The sequence below is a fragment of the Nannobrachium achirus genome (assembly GCF_963921795.1).
Source record: "Nannobrachium achirus genome assembly, chromosome: 19".
Taxonomy (NCBI): Eukaryota; Metazoa; Chordata; class Actinopteri; order Myctophiformes; family Myctophidae; genus Nannobrachium; species Nannobrachium achirus.
The window spans coordinates 49411651-49435546 of NC_137826.1; the positions used below are offsets into that span (position 1 = coordinate 49411651).

At 42.8% G+C, this 23896-nt stretch overlaps 1 protein-coding gene across 1 annotated transcript in view; it reads right to left on the reverse strand.

Moving 5' to 3' along the window:
* The window catches only part of fgfr4 (fibroblast growth factor receptor 4), a 24663-nt gene extending 1606 nt beyond the window's left edge, over positions 1-23057 (reverse strand). The window contains exons 1-17 of the mRNA XM_080749173.1: positions 22291-23057; positions 19014-19139; positions 14574-14855; positions 12939-13052; positions 11970-12136; positions 10936-11059; positions 9861-10051; positions 9331-9469; positions 8553-8779; positions 7452-7573; positions 6497-6618; positions 5810-5920; positions 4929-5119; positions 3219-3341; positions 2551-2621; positions 1940-2077; positions 1287-1392 (exon numbers count right to left, since the gene is read on the reverse strand). Of these exons, the coding sequence (XP_080605299.1) occupies positions 1287-1392; positions 1940-2077; positions 2551-2621; positions 3219-3341; positions 4929-5119; positions 5810-5920; positions 6497-6618; positions 7452-7573; positions 8553-8779; positions 9331-9469; positions 9861-10051; positions 10936-11059; positions 11970-12136; positions 12939-13052; positions 14574-14855; positions 19014-19131 (2346 nt within the window). The 5' untranslated portion in view covers positions 19132-19139; positions 22291-23057. The remainder of the gene's footprint in view (positions 1-1286; positions 1393-1939; positions 2078-2550; positions 2622-3218; positions 3342-4928; positions 5120-5809; positions 5921-6496; positions 6619-7451; positions 7574-8552; positions 8780-9330; positions 9470-9860; positions 10052-10935; positions 11060-11969; positions 12137-12938; positions 13053-14573; positions 14856-19013; positions 19140-22290) is intronic.
* Between the last annotated feature and the right edge of the window lie 839 nt (positions 23058-23896).

Genomic DNA, 23896 nt, shown 5'->3' on the forward strand with positions numbered 1-23896 from the left:
CAACGTTTGTGTTATTCAGGGTTGTTTTTGACAGCACATTGTGATTTAGTTTTAGTCATAGTCTTTTGAATAAAATGTCATTTAGTCATAATTTAGTCACCTGAAAAGTTTTGGTTTTAGTCTAATTTTAGTCGACTGAATATCATAAGATTTTAGGCGACTAAATCTACAGTTGATTTAGTCTGCTAAAATGTATTTCGGCAGGCCTTTATGGCATCGTAATGACTGATTTTACACTTGGTTGTGTGCTGAAAATAGCAGATCTACAAGCTCACAACACGTTGCAGTGCGACGCGTTGTGAGCTTGTAGATCTGCTATTTTCAGCACACAACACCTGAGAGCAACCAAACATAAAATGACTCTCTTCTCCACTAGTCCCTCCCTAAAATTTTAGTCTAGCCTTTATTTTGTTGACATCAATATATTTAGTCTTAGTTTTAAGCCCTTTGCACACAGGACAGTTGCGTTTTTTTCGTTTGCGGCATGAATAAAACGCATTGGATTTGGTGTGCAAGGCTGTGCGGAATCGGCACTGCGGATCCAAAAAGGAGTCATAAAAGGAGTGATGAGTTTTTTTACCGCATGCGACAAGACGCACGAATCGAACTGGTTTCGATCGAGAAAAAAACGCACGGCGGCAGCCACTCGTCGCACGGCTAATTCGGAGCCGGTGTGCATGAGGTCATAGAGAATCATTGTTTTCTTTTCAAAAAAATATATTGTCCGTTTTATCCGTGCGGTTAAACGCGCCTGTGTGCAAAGGGCTTTAGTCATCACAGCTTATTTTTTGTTTAGTTTTTATTTAGTTTTCGTCAGTGAAAAAAAACGTCATAGTTTTAGTCAACGAAATCAACACGGCACACATCGCAGCGCGGTTGTAGATCTGCTATTCTTTTTTTTTTATCGTGAACATTTGTGCAAGTCTTTGAACATTTTTGACCCGATAATTCTATAAATGTCTTCTAAATCTCTCTTCTAAATCACTGGCTCTCCAACATTTTCATGTCAAGGCCCCCCAAATTAAAGTGTGTTTGGCCGCGGACGCCCATCTCAAAATATGTTGTTCCAGGGAGCACCCAGAAGCAAATATTTGAGATACAAATGTTCGCTTTTAAAAATATATATTCAAAGACTTACAAAAGAAATCACTTTCTTCCAAAAATAGCAGATCTACAAGCTCACAGCGCTGCACCAGCTTGTACAACAGCTATTTTTCAATAGTTAAAGCATAAAATAATGCTAGGCCTAAATGGGATAAGTATAAAAATAATAATAATAACAATACCTCATCGGACACAGACAGTAGTAGACGATCCAGATCTTGTACCAGCTGTTTGAACGTCGGTCGCTGAGTCGGAACTGCATGCCAGCACTCACGCATCTGCATGTAGCTAAACACACACACACACACACGGTATTTAATATAATTTATACAACAGGTAGTCGGGCTCTCAATGGAAAACAGGCTCTCCAACCGTGCATATAACGAGCACTACTGCACTGTCTCTCATCAAGTAAAAGAATCAGCTGCGTTGGTCACGAAAGACAGCAAGTGCTCCTCTCTCCCCACACTATGCTAGACGGCTGGCTAGCGGTTTTCATGTGATGTTCAGGGACATAGTAGCTAAATGTGGCATTAAAAATTACAAATTCCTATCGAATATCTTAATTACAATGAATTTAAGTTGACGTGTTTTTTTTAAGGGCAACAGTTGTATAATCGCAATATTACACGAGAGGGTCTGCATTAACACGGTTATCCTGCAGTCCAGCCCTTCCTACGGAACTCGCCTGTCGGCTCGTTCCTGCGAAAAGGCTGTCGTGCAGGATAACCGCGTTAATGCACACCCTCTCGTGTAATATTGCTTAAGTACAGCACAAGGTGTTCTATACATTGTACATTTATGCAGCATTGACATGTATTTTAATCATACTTACAGTTGGTGGGTGCAGTTGGAGGGTTTGTCCATTCGATGTCCTTCCTTCAACAGTTTGAAGAGTTCTTCCACGGGAATGCCGGGATATGGAGACCCTCCCAGAGTGAAGATCTCCCACATGAGCACCCCGAAAGACCACCTACACACACACACACACACACACACACACACACACACACACACACACACACACACACACACACACACAGGGACGTGCAGAGAATGTTAGAGAGGCAGGGGCTAAAAATATCGAAAATAGCAGACCTCCAAGCTGAGCTTGGAGGTTGGCTATTTTTCGATGCGTGATACCACACCGAACTAAGCATTAAACATTGTCCAAATTGTCAAATATATAGAGGCAGAAATTTTGAAAATAGCCGATCTTCATGCTTAGAACGCCTCGCAACGCGAGGCGTTGTAAGCATGTAGATCTGCTATTTTTACAATAGATTTCTTTTTTTTTTCCAACTTCGACTTTCGACTTTCTCTGGTGGGAGTCGACTTGTGTAATGAAGTCGACTGAGTCGACTTGTCGACTTTTTTTGTTAATGCCCTAGTGAGTGTACAAACGTATATCATGTTTATGATGTGTGCAGTTTAGTGTGTACTTACACATCACTCTGGTGTGTGTAGATTCTGTCAAACAGAGCTTCCGGCGCCATCCACTTGACTGGTAACCTCCCCTGTAACACACAGAGGTACACAATCTGAATAAACAACCAATGCATGCCGTAGTACACACAGTACACAATTAGGCCTGTCACGATTATTACATAATCGTCCAATCATAATTATTTGTCATGGTCGCCATAATCGTTTCCATGTTGAAATATTATTTTCAATGTTCTTTTTTAAAGTATAAAGTTGTCAAATGTGTCAGTCATGTCTTTGTATATTTAGTAGGGCTGGGACTCGATTAAAAAAATCTAATTAATCAGAGGCTTTATAATTAATTAATGAAAATTAATCGCATGTTTAATCGCATATCGTCTGACCACACCCCAGTTGTAGTTACATATCGTCGTTGTCGGGTGGCCGTGACCGTTCGTTTTGTATTTTCATTTTAAAAATGAACTAAACTAGTGAAAACAGCAGATCGGCTGTTTTCACTACTTTTGTGTGACAGCCTTGTATGATGAAGCAGGGCTTTACAACTTGGAGATACGAGGTTTCTGCCCGACAGTGACGATATGCTGGCGATTTTCTTATTATAGTCTAGTTAAAGTTAGTAGTTAGTGTGGCAACACAGTAGAGTATTTGGGCAACTTTAAAGTACTTACGTTGGTGGTTTTCTTGTAGTAGTCGATGTGGTGAACTCCCCGGGCCAAACCAAAGTCTGCGATCTTCATCACGTTGTCGCCCGTCACCAGTACGTTCCTGGCCGCCACATCTCGGTGTATGCACTGACAGACAAACAGACAGACAGAGAGTTAGGATTCAGCAATATGTCACAATCATACGTTTATTCTAATCATAATAGTTTGAACGTGAACTCAAGAGTGAGAGAGAGAGACAGACAGACAGACACAGACAGGAAAATAATGTGTTTCTGCATTTAGTCCCTGGGTGGTTTCACTGTTCCGAATGACAGCATGTCAAACCACAAGGACACACGCACACGCACACGCACACGCGCACACACACACACACACACACACACACACACACACACACACACACACACACACACACACACACACACACACACACACGATAGCACAATAACAGACAGAGTGAAAACCACTTTTCTCCAGTCTGACTTTCACAACCAATGAAAGTGTTTGTGTGTGTGTGTGTGTGTGTGTGTGTGTGTGTGTGTGTGTGTGTGTGTGTGTGTGTGTGTGTGTGTGTGTGTGTGCGCGCGTGTGTGAGTGCGCGCCAAACGTCAACAAACGAGGCTTGTCATTTGAAGCAAATTTAAAAGCTCCTCGAATAGCAGCAGTCTGCAGTGAATGAACGCATGTCATTAAGTTTATAAAAAGAAAATACAAAAACACTGTGGTCACACCATGTATTACTGGGCTGCATTCCGCACACACACACACACACACACACACACACACACACACACACACACACACACACACACACACACACACACACACACAGACGCCCCTCCAAATGATCCAGCAAGCTGCAAGCGCGGCTGTTCTGCTCTAAAACAGTCACACTTTTCACGTCTCCCACCTTTTTCCACTCTCTCCCCTGGCCTCTGGTTGCTGCTCGCCCTGGGTACAAAACGCTACTGTTGGCCCAAAAGATAGCAGATCTACAAGCTCACAGCGTGTTGCACGTGAGCGCTGTGAGCTTGTAGATCGGCTATTCTTTAGTCCCTACTCTGGACACTGGACCACGATCACTAAATTCTTTTAAAATGACACACCAGTATCGGATCGGTACTCGGTATCAACCGATGCACAAGTTGCGAGTATCTGAATCAGTGTTGTTTTTGACAGCAAATTTAGTTTTAGTCATAGCCTTTTGAATAAAATGTCATTTAGTTTTAGTCATAATTTAGTCACCTGAAAAGTTTTAGTTTTAGTCTGATTTTAGTCGACTAAATGTCATAAGATTTTAGGCGACTAAATCTACAGTTGATTTAGTCAACTGGAATGTATTTTGGCAGGCCTTGATGGCATCGTTATGAGTGAATTTACACTTGGTTGTGTGCTGAAAATAGCAGATCTACAAGCTCACAACGTTTGTAGAACTGCTATTTTCAACACGCAACACAGAGCAAACAAACTCTCTTCTCCACTAGTCCCTCCCTAACGTTTTAGTCTAGTTTTTATTTTGTTGGCGACATTGTCAATATATTTAGTCTTAGTTTTAGTCATCACAGCTTAGTTTTTATTTCGTTTTTGTCAGTGAAAAAAACGAGGTCGACAGACATTTTTCGTCATGGTTTTAGTCGCTGAAATCAACACTGATGTGAATCGGTATGGGGAAGGAAACATTTTTCTAATGGTCCATCTCTAACGGAGTCTCACCCTCTTAGATTCCAGGTACTCCATGCCTCTCGCCACCTGGTAGGCGCAGGACACCAGGTCCTGGAAGGTGAGTTGTTCCTCGGGGACTTTGGTCACGTCGAAGGTGTAATCCGTTCCCGGAGGCCGCCGGGACCTCAGGAAGTCTCGGAGACTGCCTTTAGACGCAAACTCCACCAGCACGTATAGAGGACCTGAAATAGGACATCATTTAAAGATTAATAATAATAATAGTAATTAACCCATTCAGAACGGGTACACATCATTGCGTATTATTAGTTAGAGTGCCGCGTTGCGAGCTTGTAGATCTGCTATTTTTGAAAAATCGTGAAAATGTGAAATTTGACCTGATTCTATAAGTGTCTTTTGAATCCTTCTAATGTTTCTATGTCAGCAATCTGGCTAGCCGTCGTCAAAGAAAAGGTCCTTTTCACTTAACTGTGGCTCAGTTAGTCTGTTCTTGAGAGACTAATATGTCAGTGGTTCTCAAACTTTTTCATGTGAAGGACCCCCAAAATGATTTGTATTTGGCGACGGACCCGCATCTCAAAATATTTAGTTCCAGGGACCCCCCAGAAGCAAAATTCGAGTTACAAATGTTCGCTTAAAAAAATACATACCGGTATATTCAAAGATTTGCAAAAACTTTCATGACATTTCAAAAATAGCAGATCTACAAGCTCGCAGCGCGGCACTCTGTCTGTACGACAAACCGTTCAAAGGTTATAGCAGAAACTATCAAATATCGACCAATAATCAGGTTTCTGAGACTGCCTTTGATGCAAACTCCACTAAGTACACAGATAGAACTTAGTATAACACCACTATTATGGTTCCTGGATGAATGAACAAATAAAGGTGGATTACAGCGGTGTCTTCCGTACCGTTCTGTGTGCACACTCCCAGCAGGTTGATGATGTTCTTGTGTCGGTCCATTTGTTTCATCAGCTCCATCTCCGAGATTAGATCGGCAAGATCTCTGTCCGTGGCGTCATCTAATGAGAACAACGACATGAATGGATCCGATCAAACAAAATTTCCGTTTTTAGCCCAAGGAATGTTTTTCGTGCAAAACAAATGCTTGCAATGGATTCAGCATCATGAAAAACCCCTAGTTTGACCCTTCACATGCTACTTAAAGCAGATTAAAAACCCCTAGTTTGACCCCTCACATGCTACTTAAAGCACATTTATTTGTTGTATTTCTTTTCCTGTATAGTAAAGCTAATGGAACACAAACACAAATCAGTTTTTTATGAAGTTTCCCCCGGGAATTGAATTTCAATCTTTTAACATATTATTACACACCTTTAGAAACACATTGGTGAAGAAATGTCTTGGTAACGATTTAAGGCCTCTCCATACTTCGACCGAAATGTTCGGTGAGTTGTGTTTTCCGACGTGCAAATTTCCGAACTCTCGTTCGGTCCAATGCTTTTCAGAAGTGGTAGAAAAGGACCTTTTTGACTGAAAACGGCGGTTTCGGTCGAAGTATGGAGAGGCCTTAAGTTTGCAGATTTGTATTATGTTTCCCTCGTTAACAGAATAGTTGTGTAGGCGTATTTGTGTACCTTTCAGCATCTTGACCGCCACGGTGTTCGGTGTCTCCGGTGTGTGTTTGTTGATTCCGTAGGCCTCTGCTCGGAAGACCAGGCCGAAACAGCCTTCACCAAGAGGCTTCCCTAACTCCAAGCTACACACACACACACACACACACACACACACGCACACACACACACACACACACACACACACACACACACACACACACACACACACGTGAAGGAGAAGGGAGGAAAAAATGGCGTACATTACTAAAAGTACACGCTAGGGCATTAACGACTTGTGATTTTTGCAAGTCGACTCCACTCAGTAAAAAGTTGAGTTGAAGTCGACTATCGCTTGATGACGTCATCACGTCACACATAACTTAATGTGCAACATTGTTTTCCTCACTCAACAGTAAACAAACCAACATAGAGGGTATCTGCACATTTCTAAAGTGCCAATTTAAGGACTTTTTAATACCTCTAAAATGGCAAATTAAACATTGTCCAAATTGTCAAATATATAGAGGCAGAAATTGTGAAAATAGCCGATCTACATGCTCACAACACCTCGCAATGTGAGCATGTAGATCTGCTATATTCACAATAGAACGTTTTTTCTTTTTTTCTTACTTCGACTTTCGACTTTCTCTGGTGGGAGTCGACTTGTGTAACTTCTTCGTTACAGTCTGCCCAAAAAATTGCCAATCTACAAGCTCACAACGTGTTGCGTTGCGAGGCGTTGTGAGCTTGTAGATCTGCTATTTATTTTGGCAAATGTTCCACCCCAGGATAATGGATGTTGGGGATACTTTGATTGTCGCGATAATATCGTAAATCGCAGTTTTTGGGGGCACAATAATCGTGACATAAAATGTTCATATCATCACACCTAGTTTGTGTATGTGCGTGTGTGCGTGCGTGCGTGCGTGGATGTGTGTGTGTGTGCGCGTGTGTGTGTGTTCCAGTGAAAACTCACTTGTCCCGGGGGAACTCCCAGTCGGGGTCAAAGGGCAGGTCAAACTCCATGACCCCTGGCAGCAGCATGGGAGAACAGCTGGAGGACACTCTCATCAGCACCTCACCCGAATCCACCGAGTACTACACACACACATAGACAACCATGCATCAAAATACACACCATGGACACTACACACACACATAGACAACAATGCATCAAAATACACACCATGGATACTATACACACAGACAGACAAGAATGCATTAAAATACAAACCCTAAATACACACCCCTATTTGTTGTGCACACATAGCAGTTGTTTTTCAAAAATGTTTAAAGGCAATTTACAATACAAATTACGCAAGCACACACACACACACACACACACACACACACACACACACACACATGCACACGCGCACATACCGATATAGTACACACTTACACGGCTAAGTTAATTCGAAATGTATTCGTGAATTAATTTTCTCAAAATTCAAAATCCAATTGTAATTCAAAAATGTAACTTTTCCCAAATATGGAGTTGGATGACATCAAAGAGGTCTGACATCATAGACCACATGAGACTGACACTGTATGTCCATATATGGGCTTTCCAAGATATAGGCTTAATGATCTCTCCATACCGTATATGGGCATAAAAGGGCCAAGGACTGAAACAGAGATCTCCATATATGGTCATTAATGTATTAGCGAATTCATTTCCCCCATTGACTTGAAAGGGGAAAATTCTAATCGTAAGACAAAATTAATTTGCAAAATTCGGCAACCAATTTCAAATGGAATCTTTCTAGGTATTATTAAATCGTCGTTGTCGGGTGAAAACCTGGTATGTCCAAAACCGTTCGTTTTATCATTTTAAAGATTATTCACAAACTAGTGAAAACAGCCGATCTACAAGCACACAACGCCTCGCACCGCGAGGCGTTGTGTGCTTGTAGATCTGCTGTTTTCACTACTTTTGTGCGACGGCCTTGTGTGATGAAGCAGGGCTTGGCTTCGCGATTCTTTTTTACAAATTTGAAACTTGTAGATACGAGGTTTCTGCCCGACATTGATGAAATATAGACAGGTATTGGTAGATAAAAGGTATTCCACATACTTGTCTCCTCAGAGGGAACTTGGTCAGCTTGTGGACGGGCGGCAGGACGTCGAAGGAGTCTCCGCCTCCGCGCCGCAGCTGCATCCGGCACAGCACCACGATGACCGTCGCCATGACGACCGCCAGGAGCCCCGACGAGTACATGATGATGTCACTGTAGCGCACGATGATGTCGCTGTAGGTGGCGTCGCCGCCGCCCGCGGCCCGGTCCCCGGACACCTCCTCCTCTGAAAGGAAACCAGGAAGGAGACCAACGGGAAGTCAGACGTGCCGTGCAATGAAACGGACCCACAAAACGATGGTTTAATGATGAGTCATCACTTTTCACCGTTTTGTGGGGGGCATTTGTAGCCCACAGAATGTTTTTCATGCAAAACAAATGCTTGCAATGGATTCAGCATCATGAAAAACCCCTAGTTTAATTTGACCCCTCACATGCTACTTAAAAGCAGATGTATTTTTTGTGTTTTTTTCCTGTTTAGTAAAGTTAATGGGACACAAACAATCAGTTTTTTATGAAGTTTCCCCTGGGAGTTGAATTTCAACCTTTTAGTACATATTATTACACACCTTTAGAAACACATTGGTGAAGACATTTCTTGGTAATGATTTAGTTAGCAGATTTTATTACGTTTCCCTTATTAACAACTAAATATAGAAAGTCTATACATAGACTGAAAAACTTTCACTGTAGACCAATTTTAGACTAGCGTTTAGACGTATATTAGACGTCTAATAGCCTGAAAACAATCCTTTAAAGTAACAAGCAGGTATTTACCGGTGAGTACAGTCAGCCAGGCAGACTGGTAGCTGAACCCGATGCTGTTCCCGGCCAGACAGGTGTATTCGCCCGAGTCCTCCAGCGTCACGTTGCTCAGGTACAGGACCTCCACCTCCGACATGTTCACGCTGCCCGTCTGCAAAAAGCAACATCCAAAATTAAGCGTCACGCGAAGCTCTGCAGAGTTAACATTAGACCCCCTGGTGTGGTTAGGATATCGTCGTTGTCATGTGAAAACCTTGTATCTCCAAGTTTCAAATGTGTATGTTCTTTCGCAAAGTAAAGCCCTGCTTCATCGTACAAGGCCGTCGCACAAAAGTAGTGAAAACAGCAGATCTACAAGCTTGTAGATCGGCTGTTTTCACTAGTTCAAATAATTTTTAAATGATAAATACAAAACAAGCGGTTTTGGACATACAAGGTTTCCACCCGCTAAAGTATAAAATAATGAAGGCCTCCTCCACCTTGGGCCCTAGTAACTCAGTCCCCCCCCCACCCCCCTTGTGACGCCCCCTGGCCACACCCACCTTGAGGATCTGGACGTAGGGCGTGCCGTCTTGGCCGTAGCGGCTGCCGTTCCTCTGGATGTGCTTGAGCCACTGGATGTGGGGCTGGGCGTCGCTGTACACCTTGCAGTAGAGACGCACGTCGCTGCCCGCCACCGCCGTGGTGTTGGCCGGCAGGCCCGCCTGGAGGATGGGCCTGTGAGGGGAGCGCTCTGATTGGAGGACAGGACGTTCACGCTTCATTAGAAACAGTGGTTCTCAGCCTACCCGAAATTATTTTGCGGGGGGGGGGGGGGGGTCTCCAGATGATTAACTTAAAGGAGTAGTTCACCCCCAAAAAGTCACGCCATGGAGACTAGAGTTCAATAATATTATTAGTTTTTTGTCACATTCCTAAGACAAAAATGTGATAACAATAAATTTACCCCCATTCGTTCCGGGTTTCGAAACGGGTCCCCATCCGGGTAAATTTACTCGAATAAAATTTTTGTCTTAGGAATGTGACAAAAACCAAAAAATATTATTGAACTCTACTCTCCATGGCATGAGTAATCAATAGAAAAAAAGTCATTTTGGGGGTGAACTACTCCTTTAAAAAAAAAGTATCAATACTGCAATGTAGAAATACTTACAAGTAAAAGTCCGGAATTCAAAATGTAATTGAGTAAAAGTACGAAAGTATGGGCATCAAAATATACTTAAAGTACCAAAAGTAAAAGTACAAAATGTTTGAAAATATTAGATCTACAAGCTTGTAGATCGGCTATTTTCTAATAGCCATGGTGTAAAATAAGGCTAAAGTGGATTAATGTATGTTTTATAATATAATCATTTATATCTGCAAAGTAACTAGTAGCTAAAGTTTTCAAATAATTGTAGTGGAGTAAAAGTACAATATTTGGTGTAGAGGAGTAGAAGAAAAAGTACTGAAAACTGGATATAGCCAAGTAAAGTACAAATATCTCAAAACTGTACTTAAGTACAGTACTTAAATAAATGTACTTATCGGTAGTTACTTTACACCACTGTACACAGTACACACACGTACACACGCACGCACACTCACACAGCTAGTTTAGGCGGTAGGTGTAGTTACCCAGTACGTCCAGCAGGTAGCTGTGAGCGATGGCTCCATGCTTGTTCTCCACAACACAGCTGTAGTTCCCTTTGTCTGACGGGACCACCGACTCCATGACCAGAGACCAGTGCTGGTGTCTCAGCTGTTAACACAACACATAGACAATGCATTGTTAACACAACTACACACAACACATAGACAATGCATTGTTAACACAACCACACACACAACAACACAGCTGAGAACCTGTTCTCGCTCCCAAGACGGCAAACAGAGGACTTGAGTCAAACGTTTGATCAGTGCTGTGGTGGGAGTAGTACTCAACGTGTTTTACTTAAAGTGGGAGGGACACAAACCAACGTTTAACATTGTGATGCGATCAGCGTTTGACTGGAAGGTGGAGTTGAAACCAGGATAGATATGATATGAGTGATGATTCTGTCCCTATTCAGGACATTAACATCAACTGTTTTTTTGCAGAGCCACCACCCTTTCACGCCCTGGGTTCCTCTTGCACTTCCGCATTCCAGGAATAGCCAATCTACAAGCTCACAACATGTCGCATTACAAAGCGGTGTAGAGCTTGCAGATCTGCTATTTTCAAAAGACATTCTGAAAACTTGAAATGGCACATTCTGCACAATGAGCACTTTTACTTTTGGTGCTTTAAGTACATTTTGATGGCAATACCTTTGCACTTTTACTTTTGCACTTTTAATAAACATTATGATCATTATCTACTAAAGTCATTTCTGAATACCAGACTCTACATTGTGGTATTGATACTTGTAGGCCTACTCAAGTAACTCATTTGAGTCCTAATTTACTAATCTTCGTGCTGTGTTGTGAGCTTGTAGATCGGCACATTTTCACTACTTCTTAAACATTTGTTTCGCAACGTAGAAATACTTTACAAGTAAAAGTCTGGAATTCAAAATGTACCTGAATAAAAGTACTAAAGTATTGATCATAATATCATAATGTACTTAAAGTAACAAAAGTAAAAGTACTAGTCATGCAGAATGCCCCATGTCAAGTTTTCAAATGCGTACCTTGATGCCTCCTATGCGGTGCTCTCCCGTGAACTCCCTCCCGTTCTTCCTCCACACGATGCTGGGAGCGGGACTCCCGGTGGCCGGACAGCGGAACTTCACCGTGTTGCCGGCGGGAACGGCGTAAAGCAGCTTCTCCATGCGCTGAGGGTGAGTCCAGTGAGGAGCTACACACACACACACACACACACACACACACACAAACACACACACACACACACACGCACACGCACACGCACACACACACACACACACACACACACAGTTAGAGAGTCAGTTAGAGCAGGGGTTTTCAAAGTGGGTGACGGGGCACCCTGGGGTGCCGCGACGGCAGTCCAGGGGTGCCGCAAGATCATTTGACAATATTTGGAATTTATTTGGACACTTGAACAAATATTTAGTATCATTTTAAACTTGAAGTACAAAGTTATTTTCAGTCAGTTCTAACCAAAATGGCTATTATCTCAACGTTTTCCTCTCAACAAAATCACTAAAAATGTACAAGCTCACAACGCATTGCAATGCGTTGTGAGCTTGTAGATCTGCTATTTCCTCTATAGGCCTAAATGTATAAAGAATATGGTTATTCAATAAGCCAGTCATTCCTTTGTATATTTCGATTATTTGTCATAATTATCTGCCCTCCCTGTGCAACTTCAAAGCCAAACAGAAATTTAATTTTGATTCATATTCTCCAGTGTTCAGTGACAAAAACACAATTAAAGCTGGTTGCACACTGCTGCGTTTTTTCGTTGCCTTTTGGAAATCCGAAATCAGCCAAAAACCTTTTCTGGCCAAGGAGTCAGTTGCGAAAATCTGAATAAATCAACCCTGGTCCGAAAATAAATACGAAACGGGTGGCAGTGTACAAACATGATTGACATAACGTGAGGTAGATTTCTTTCATTTTCGTGCTCCGAAATTCGCTCCGATATTCAGCCCGAAAATACGCATGTATAATATACAGACCTCTGAACAAGTAGTCCTGCTGCAGCTCAGCTGAAACGTCGTCCACACCGTTATCTTCGTCATCTTCCTCGTCATCATCGTCACCACCGTCGTCGTCACCTGATCCCAATGAGTCTGCAAAACAAAAGTGTATTATTCATTATTATTACAATTATTAACAATCACACACTGAAAGTTAGCGGTGTGTGGTAGGGCAGTGGTTCTCCACCTGTGGGTCGGGACCCCAAGGGGGGTCCCCAAATTATTTTGGGGGGTCCCCAGATGATTAACTTTATGTGCAACATTGTTTTCTCACTCAACAGTAAACAAACCAACATAAAGTTTAAGTGTATAGAGGGTATCTGCACATTTCTAAAGTGACAATTTAAGAACGTTTTAATACCTCTAAAATGAAACATTGGCCAAATTGTCAACTATTAGAGGCAGAAATTGTGAAAATAGCAGATCTACATGCTCACAACGCCTCGCAACGCAATCTGCTATTTTCACAATATAACCGTGTTATACAAAAAGTAATGCCATAATAATATAATTATTTTGGGGGGTCCCCAGTTAAAATATAATTATTTATGGGGTCGCGGCCTGAAAAGGTTGAGAACCACTGTGGTAGGGCATACAACCAGAGGTCCTGGTAGGAGATAAAACCAGCAGTAGAGGTCCTGGTAGGAGATACAACCAGCAGTACTAGAGGTCCTGGTAGGAGATAAAACCAGCAGTACTAGAGGTCCTGGTAGGAGATAAAACCAGCAGTACTAGAGGTCCTGGTAGGAGATAAAACCATCAGTACTAGAGGTCCTGGTAGGAGATAAAACCAGCAGTACTAGAGGTCCTGGTAGGAGATAAAACCAGCAGTACTAGAGGTCCTGGTAGGAGATAAAACCATCAGTACTGGAGGTCCTGGTAGGAGATAAAACCATCAGTACTAGAGGTCCTGGTAGGAGATAAAACCAGCAGTACTAGAGGTCCTGGTAGGAGATAAAACCATCAGTACTAGAGGTCCTGGTAGGAGATAAAACCATCAGTACTAGAGGTCCTGGTAGGAGATAAAACCAGCAGTACTAGAGGTCCTGGTAGGAGATAAAACCATCAGTACTAGAGGTCCTCGTAGGAGATAAAACCATCAGTACTAGAGGTCCTGGTAGGAGATAAAACCAGCAGTACTAGAGGTCCTGGTAGGAGATAAAACCATCAGTACTAGAGGTCCTGGTAGGAGATAAAACCATCAGTACTGGAGGTCCTGGTAGGAGATAAAACCATCAGTACTAGAGGTCCCGGTAGGAGATAAAACCATCAGTACTGGAGGTCCCGGTAGGAGATAAAACCATCAGTACTGGAGGTCCCGTTAGGAGATAAAACCATCAGTACTGGAGGTCCTGGTAGGAGATAAAACCAGCAGTACTAGAGGTCCTGGTAGGACATGAAACCATCAGTACTAGAGGTCCTGGTAGGAGATAAAACCATCAGTACTAGAGGTCCTGGTAGGAGATAAAACCAGCAGTACTAGAGGTCCTGGTAGGAGATAAAACCAGCAGTACTAGAGGTCCTGGTAGGAGATAAAACCATCAGTACTAGAGGTCCTGGTAGGAGATAAAACCATCAGTACCGGAGGTCCTGTTTGGAGATAACGGGTCCTACCTGCCACAGTGATGGTGAAGTTCCTGGTGGGTTGTTTCCCGGCGCCGGGGAGGACGCAGGAATACATTCCCGAATCCTCATAGGTCACGTCGGCGATCTCCACGACGACGCCTCGGATCTGCACGCGTGCGGTGTGCAGGAGGCGGCGTCCGTCCTTGCGCCAGGCCGGCCGCTGGTGGGCGGGGCCGGGCGAGTCGCAGCGCAGCCGCAGCGTGTCGCCCGTCTCCAACAGGAAGTGCTCCGACGTGTCCTCCTCACCCGCCATGTCCTCCTCCAACGCATCTGCAACAACGCCACGCACGTTAGCCACGCCCCAAAAAAACAGACATTTGCCACGCAACTGAGCACGTTCGTTTTGGTAATTTTGGGGGTCCTTGACGTGAAGAGGTTTAACTCTCAAATACCTGGAACGCGCCCGAGTCGCGTTAGATTTGAACCACTTTAACCATTATTTTTATGCTTTAACTATTGAAAAATAGCAGATATACAAGCTCACGGCGCTGCGAGCTTGTAGATCTGCTATTTTTGAAAAATCGTGAAAATGTGTGCAAGTCTTTGAATATCTTTGACCCGATCTTTGACCCCGACTTCTAAATCCTTCCTCTAAATCAGCTGTTCTCAAACTTTTTCATGTCAAGGACACCCAAAATTACATGTATTCGGCCGCAGACCCCCATCTCAAAATATGTTGTTCCAGGGACCCCCCAGAAGCAGAGATTTGAGTTACAAAAGTCTGTTTTGAAAAATATATATTGAAAAATGTGCACGCATTTTCATGATTTTTCAAAAATAGCAGATCTACAAGCTCGCAGGGCGGCACTCGGTGCCGCGCTGTGAGCTTGTATATCTGCTATTTTTCATTAGTTAAAGCATTCAATAATTGTAGGCAGACATTTGCCATGCCGAGCATGTTAGTTTTAGTAATTTTGGGGGTCCTTGACGTGAAGAAGTTTAAGAACCACAGATTTAGAAGAAGCATTTAAAACAGGTGTTCCCAAACTTTTTTGTCTCAGGGCACCCCATAAATATATTTTTAATCCGAGGCACCCCTGTTGTCGGGTGGTATGTCCAAAACCGTTCATTTTGTATTTATCATCTATAAAATGTACTAAAGTAGTGAAAACAGCAGATCTACAAGCACGATCTGCTGTTTTCACTAGTCTTGTGTGACAGTCTTATATGATGCACACATTTGAAACGTTGAGATAATAGCCATTTTGGTTAGAACTGACTGAAAATAACTTTGTACTTGATACAGTGAGTGAACATAATAACAAAGAGCTATTGAACACTAGGCAGGATTGTGTGTGTGTGTGTGTGTGTGTGTGTGTGTGTGTGTGTGTGTGTGTGTGTGTGTGTGTGTGTGTGTGTGTGTGTGTGTGTGTGTGTGTGTGTTTTATTCCTGGTTGCATTCAGACAATAAAAAGCTGAACTTTGAACCTCAGATTAACTGCTTCCATTGTGCTGTGTAGATTTTACGGAGAGAGAGGGGGGGGAGAGAGAGAGAGAGAGAGAGAGAGAGAGAGAGAGTTCTGCTGAGATAGCACACACACACACACACACACACACACACACACACACACACACACACACACACACACACACACACACACACACACTACACTAATGAACATGTGGACTCTGGCTGAACTGGGGTTGTACTGGTGGCGGAACTGTATTGTTTTTGCATTGTAAATTCTATTGTATTGTATTGTATTGTAATGTATTGTATTGTATTGTATTGTATTGTATTGTATTGTATTGTATTGTATTGTATTGTAGGCGGTGTGAATTGACCCCCATTCTTCTAAATCCATGGTTCTCAAACTTTTTCATGTCAAGGACCCCCAAAATTACATGTATTTGGCCGCGGACCCCATCTCAAAATATGTTGTTCCAGGGACCACCCAGAAGCAGAGATTTGTGTTAAAAATGTTTGCTTTGAAATACTATTTTTGAATGGCCAAAGTATAAAATAATAGTTAAAGTGGGTTTAAATGATTCTGATGCTGTATGTACTATACATAATACCGGTATATGCCTAAAACGACACATACCGGTATGCCTTCCCGGGTTGTATGGGTTTAACCCATTAAGACCTGGAATTATTTTATTTTTACTTTCAAAAAATAGCAGCTATACAAGCTCACAATCTGCCGCGCTGCGAGCTTGTAGATCTGCTATTTTTTTAATAGCTAAAGCATAAAATAATAATTAAAGTGCTTCAAATCTAAAGTGTCACAGATTTGCGTTCCAGATCTTATACTATCGTGGTGATGATATACCGGTATGTCTGTGCAGGGCCTTCACCAAATATTACAATATTCGAATATCAAAGTCACTATTCGACGTTGTTCACCGAAGTCGAATGTTCGCTTTTTTTTTTTTTTTTCCTTTAAAAAATATATAGTTTATAAAGCTTGGCTAGATAGGAAGTCATAAGAATGAGTAGTCAATGCACCTGGTGGATGAATTTGTTAATGCTCTATACCAGGGGTTCTCAGACCTTTTTAGGCCGTGACCCCCAAAATAAACATATTTGAACTGGGGACCCCCACCCTGACAAGCACTTGGAATTGTAGGTATTACATTTAATGTGACTCGGTTCCACAGATAAATATTGTGAAAATAGCAGATCTGTGAGCATGTAGATCGGCTATTTTCACAATGTTCGCCTCTTGCTTACTTTATATTTGACAGTTCGGCCAGTCCTGTCGAATATATTCGACTATTCGAATACTTTGAGGTCGAATAATTAGAATACTAAAAATCACTATTCGTGGGGCGCCCGGTGGCCTACTGGTCTAAGCGCATACCATATAGGCATTGATGCCTGGCGGCGTCGCCGGTTCGATTCCCGATCCGGACGACCTTTGCCGCATGTCTCTCCCCATCTCTCCCCCCGTTTCCTGTCAGTCTACTGTACTATCCAATAAAGTCATAAAAAAAAAGCCCAAAAACAAAATCTTAAAAAAAAAAAAAACGCTATTCGTGAATGCCCTACTGTGCAGACCACCGATCTCAACAAGCTTCGGCCGCCCAACGCACCGCAGATTGTTGGGAGCGGTCGCCGTGCCCCAACGGTCCTCTCCTCTTTGTTTTGGGGGACATTCAAAATAAATGAACGCTCAAATGAAATGGAATAAAAACCTCTATGGCCGGCGACTCAGTGGTCTTGTGCGAGGGCTTCAATTACTGCCGATATGTTTTGTTTCTTTAATGAAAGAGTACAGTCGTGTGTTTTGTTTCTTGAATTGAAGAGTGCAGCATATACCGGTATGCTTTCTATCTTTCTTTAATTAAAGAGTGCGGCCTGGTGCTGCTCTATGGGAGGAGAGCCTGCCGGCGACTTCTGTCGCGATCAAATAATAAAGCAACTCAAATGAACTTCTGTTGTCATTTGATACTAAAATCACCGCTTATAACAACACAACACATCATTACCAAAGATGTCCAAACCACAACAATGGTCATTCATCTTCTAGGTTCAGGGGTTTTCAAAATGGGTGACGGGGCACCCTGGGGTGCCGTGATGGCAGTCCAGGGGTGCCGCGAGATAACTTGATAATATTTGGAATTTATTTGGCCACTTGGACACAAAAATATTTAGTATCATTTTAAACTTGAAGTACAAAGTCTCCAAGTTTCAAATGTATACGTCTTTTGGTAAAGCAAAGCCTTGCATCATACAAGACTGTTGCACAAAACTAGTGAAAACAGCCGATATACAAGCACACAACGCATCTGCTGTTTTCACTAGTTTAGTACATTTTATAGATGATAAATACAAAACGAACGGTTTTGGACATACAAGGTTTCCACCCGACAACGACGATATGCTATGAATATAACGTGCTGGGAGTGAAAATTATAATGTAGGGGTGCCTCGGTTTAAAAGAATATTTATGGGGTGCCCTGAGACAAAAAAGTTTGGGAACCCCTGATCTAGATTACAAACAATTATAAAGATGGCTTCCAAACTACAATAAAGATGGCCTTTTGTCTAGCTTCCAAACTACCGGTACAATGAGGATGACCGTTCGTCTAGCTTCCAACTAGACACAATTGTGTCTAACAAGAGTGTCCAACAGTGTCAACAGTGTCTCATCAGGCAGGCGTTATTAGGGAGTTTAAGCAACGGCGGTTTTCAGAACAGCTCCACTATAGGCGGAAGTACAGCTATGACGCAATCACCGTAGCAGTCAAAATCGTTAAGCAAACAGCCGTCGGCGACAGGTTCCCACCCCTTTTACTGAACTCTTTGGTTCCCATGGTGACGCGTCTATGCAGCAGACGTCGTAGTAGGATGGGCTGCGACGGCATGCAGGTTTATCTATCGAGCACTGATCCATTTCCGCTTACCGGAGTGGACGGCCGTCGCCGTCCTTGCTTAAAGTCCCTAGCATGAACACGACTGCAGTCCTCACGCTGTGTTCTTACCTTTCCCATGATGCATGGCTCTGGTCGGTCCTTTCCCATGATGCACTGCTCTGCTCAGTGCCGTGCTGGACAGACAGGACAGGAGGACGCAGACACACAGCAGACGTCTGGAGGCCATGTTGGAGCCTGAGAACAAACGACACAATGAACCAGACGTTCTCAAAGCGGGGCACGGGCCAGCAAAATGTGTTGAAATATAAATCACAATGTACAGAATGTTATTTAGATTGCATGTGGTTTAGACTGATGCTAGGTTTGGGAGCGTGTCGATGTTGCGACATAACATTTGTTCAACGTCAGGGGCGTCAATTGGGTATGGCAGGGGTATGCAGCTGCCATACCCTGGGTCCAGGGGGAGAATAAAGGTTACTTTTAAGTATAAATCCATGAATGTCTCTTTGTCTATCTGTGATGGTTATTATGTTGTTAAATTACAGTAAAATAACTACAAATGCAACATTTGACAAAATGGTCACTTTAACAACATTTTTCGTCATAGCTTTAGTCGATGAAATCAACACTGCTATGGGCTAACACACTGCCAGCACCCAGAATGGAACACAGTCTTAAGGGTCATTCCTGCCGGGCATGATAAAGATAAAGATACAAAATATCTTTCTCAATTGAGGTGGATGAGAGTGGATGGTAGCGTCCAGTGTGGACACTACCATCCACTCCAATTGAGGATGATATTTTGTATCTGTATCTTTATCTTTCCCAGTGGGAATGAACCTTTAAATCGGTATCATTGATATGATAGTGAATGGAGTAAGAAGTGGTCCAATAGAGCAGTGTTTCTCAACCTTTTTTCTGCATGGGCACACTTTTCATGTCCCAAGAATCCATGGGCACACCAACATAATACAGGGGTGTAAATATCGTCACTGTCGGGAAGAAACCTTGTATCTCCAAGTTTCAAATGTGTACGTTTCTTCGCAAAGCAAAGCCCTGCTTCATCATACAAGGCTGTCGCACAACAGTAGTGAAAACAGCAGATCTACAAGCACACAACGCCTCGCGGTGTGAGGCGTTGTGTGCTTGTAGATTGGCTGTTTTCACTAGTTTAAATCATTTTTAAAATGATAAATACAATACTGGCTTTCAAGCAGTTTCAAGGGGCACACTTGACCCTTCTCAGGGGCACACCAAAGGGCACAGTGGTTGAGAAACACTGCATTAGAGCCTGTTCTCATCCACAGTCTCTCCTCTCCTCCCTCTTCATCTCTCTTCCTCTCCAGCCGCATGCTGAAACAATGCCCAACCGATATCACTAACTGACATCACTACAGTGCCCAAATTTGGAGATGACATGACATCACAGACTGGCCTGGACACAGAACACCATATATAAAGGCATAAAAGAGAGCCAGACAGACAGATACAATGGGCACAACTGGACATCAATGGTGACTAACTATTCTGCCCCACCGGTCTGGGTTCTCCAACATTACTTCTGAAACTCCTACATTCAATCCATGTACTGCACCCCGGGCACAGGACTAGTGTATATAAACTATAGGGCATTCACGAATAGTGATATTTAGTATTCGAATTATTCGACCTCAAAGTATTCGAATAGTCGAATACTGTCAAATATTAAGTAAGCAAGAGGCGAACATTGTGAAAATCGCCTCGCAATCTGTGGAACTGAGTCACATTAAAATGCAATACCTACAATTCCAAGTGCTTGTCAGGGTGGGGGTCCTCAGTTCAAATATGTTTATTTTGTGGGTCACGGCCTAAAAAGGCCGTGACCCACAGGCATGACAAGGATTAATGTGTATTTACTGTATATAAATGACTGCTGTCCACAGATCCCTATCTGAAAACATTTGGTGCCTAATGCCTATACAAGATTTGTGCTGCGAAGATTAATTTTGTCAAACTCAAAGTCTTTCAATACTGTTTGTGATGCCCTATTGGGGACCCCCTGGAACCCTCTCAAGGGCCCCTGGGAGGGCCTTGCACTCCACTTTAATGAGGACCACTGGTCTTGGGTGTGTGCTTGGTGAGTAGCCTACCGAGTATGTGTGTTTGTGCAGTCTGTCGGGTGTGTGTGTGTGTGTGTGTGTGTGTGTGTGTGTGTGTGTGTTCTTGGACTGTGTGCCTTATAGTTTCTATGTCTGTCCAGGACAAGTGTGGTCAATGTTTTGAGACACAACAAACCTCAACATCTAAGTATAATCTGCATAGCCTAAACGCAGTCACCACACACACACACACACACGCACACACGCACACGCACACGCACACGCACACACACACACACACACACACACACACACACACACACCATGCCATTTTTAACCATATAGCCAAAGTAAAGCCCAAAACGGAATAATTGCAGATCTACAATGCATCACACTGCCACTAATTCCAATTCCATGTTTTCCCCTTCTTCTTTTGAGGACCTGGACAATGGTGCTATATTTCTCACATTCTACCATAGCCTACTAACAGACTATATGACTATATGATATTAGCCTATTTGTCAAACCTAAAACAGATAGAACAAATCTGGAACACACACAGTGTGTTCAAAATATAAATGTTTATATGAAATCTATAGGCAATATGAAGTATGAACAGCAGATTGGATCTACAAGCCGTTTTCAAATAGACCAAAGTAAAATAGGGTTTAAGTGGTTCGTTAACATATATCTTGCTGGGGACCCCCTGGCTGGAACCCATACAGGCCCCCCCGACCCCCACTTGGAGAAACACTGGCTTTATTCCTATAATCAATCATCGTAGAAAAAAGGGGGAAAACAGCGCATGTAATTAACATTATAGGCTACCTTAATAATTAACCCCAATTCATTGTAGGGCAGTTAGTTATTTAGGCTAGCCTTGTCTCAACGTCTAATCAAGGGTCAATGGGTCATAGCATAGGCAGCCTACTTTTGCAGGATAAATTAAGCAACTTCATGAATGCATAAGTATGTCAACGCCTTAAGGACCCCAACTTGATTGCATTCGGCTGCGGACCCCCATTTGAGAATATGCGTTTACAAAGTCTTTTTTTTTTTTTTTTTTTTTTTTTTAAGAAATGCAAAAAAAAAAAAAAAAAAACTTCTAGGGACTCTCTAGGTTCCTTCATTGATTGGGGTCTAAATTGACCCTTACAAGTCCGTAACTCTGACAGTGTACACATGGAACCAAATGGACCCGTCCGGGTCCATTTGGTTCCATGTGTACACTGTCAGAGTTTAAGGGGAGACCTTGTCCTTGACATTTCATCAAGTTTGAGAACCACTGGTGTCCATGATTCTATTACCTTTTCCTTGTAGCTTCAGTTCCAGCAGCTCCCCGCGACCCGAGACCCTCCGTGGATAATAATCCTCATGTGTGTTCCACTCATCTCTGGACCATCCTCACCATCACTAGGCTATAACTGAATGAATGACGCTGTTACAATCCTGTGTTGGTCATATAGAATCCACGCGGGTCCATGCAGTGGGCTACAACAGCAGCAGCAGCAGCAGCCAGAAAAACTCGAAATAAATCCTTCAGAAGAAACAACACACACAACAGCTGCACGATCCAAAGGAGCGCAAAGTCCACGCACGTTGCTTCACACAGGCAGCCCAGTCTAGTCCCAGCGATGTGTACAAGTAAGCTACACACACACGCACGCACGCACACACCACGATCTATGCGTGATCTACTATTAGGCTAGTAGTCTTATCTATAGTGTCCCTGCTGGCTTGCATGGTAGAAACAGTCCACTTGTAGGCTAGTATAGTCACGATCGCAACGTTTTCTCCCGCTGTACAGCCTACTGTTGCATAGCCTGTTAAATAGGCTATACTAGTAGTAACTGTATAGTTGTAGTGATCCAGTATTTACCTCGTTTTTCGGTGACTACAGCTCATGTTTGACTCTGCTTTATCGCGTCTGATGATGGATTATAGGCGAAATAAGTGCCTCGATGGTTGAATAAATAAGTGTTGATTTAGCAGGTATAGTCCAGTGAGTGCAGTGTTTGTTTGAGCGTCCGGTCTCCTCTCTGTCTCTCTTTGTGGTTCGGAGCGTCTGTGACAAACCTAACCAGTCTGGACGGAGGGAGAGGGTGGAGAGAGAGAGACATTAACACAATGAAAGAGAGAGAGAGAGAGAGAGAGGGGTGAAAGTGGGAGGGTCGCCCCACTCCCCCGCGGCGCGCGCCCACTCATCATCAGCCTCCTCCTCGGCGCGTTAATGAACTCATCAGGCATTATCATAAATTAGAATAATTTATTGTGATGCGATAAACTCATTATGTTGTAATCCGACTGTGTTATTTTTTACGCATCACACTTTGAACGCAGACGTTCTGGTGTGGCTCAACTTGTTGTGGTGTCAATGTTATATGAGATAGCCTACATAAAGTGGTTCCTGAGAAGCCTAAATAAGCCGAAAAGCTTAGGCCCCTGGCTATCTTACTTGTTGACCTTGTACCAGTGATTTTTACTATCATGAAACTGTATACTTTTCCGGTGCAACCTTCTAGTAAATTCTTCAATCAATCAATATCAGTTTGATCTGCGTCATTGTTGTTCTAGAGCAAATAGCTTACACCAAAAAGAAAATACATGTAGGCTATACACATTGAAATAATGTTATAATGAGATACTTCAATGGTTCAAAAGCTTAGTCTTTTCTAGGATCTCCTTTTAGTAGACCTTGTACCAGTGAACTGTACCGTCGTGAAACTGTACCTTTTCCTATGCAAACTTCTAATAAAGTCTTCAATCAATCAAATGCAGGGAGACATACACAGGCCTACACATACAAATATGAATAGGGAGACATGCATACAATTATTGATGGACATAGCCTACGACATAGGACACAGAGGCATCAATTGGGTATGGCAAGCTGCCATACCGTGGCTACAGGGG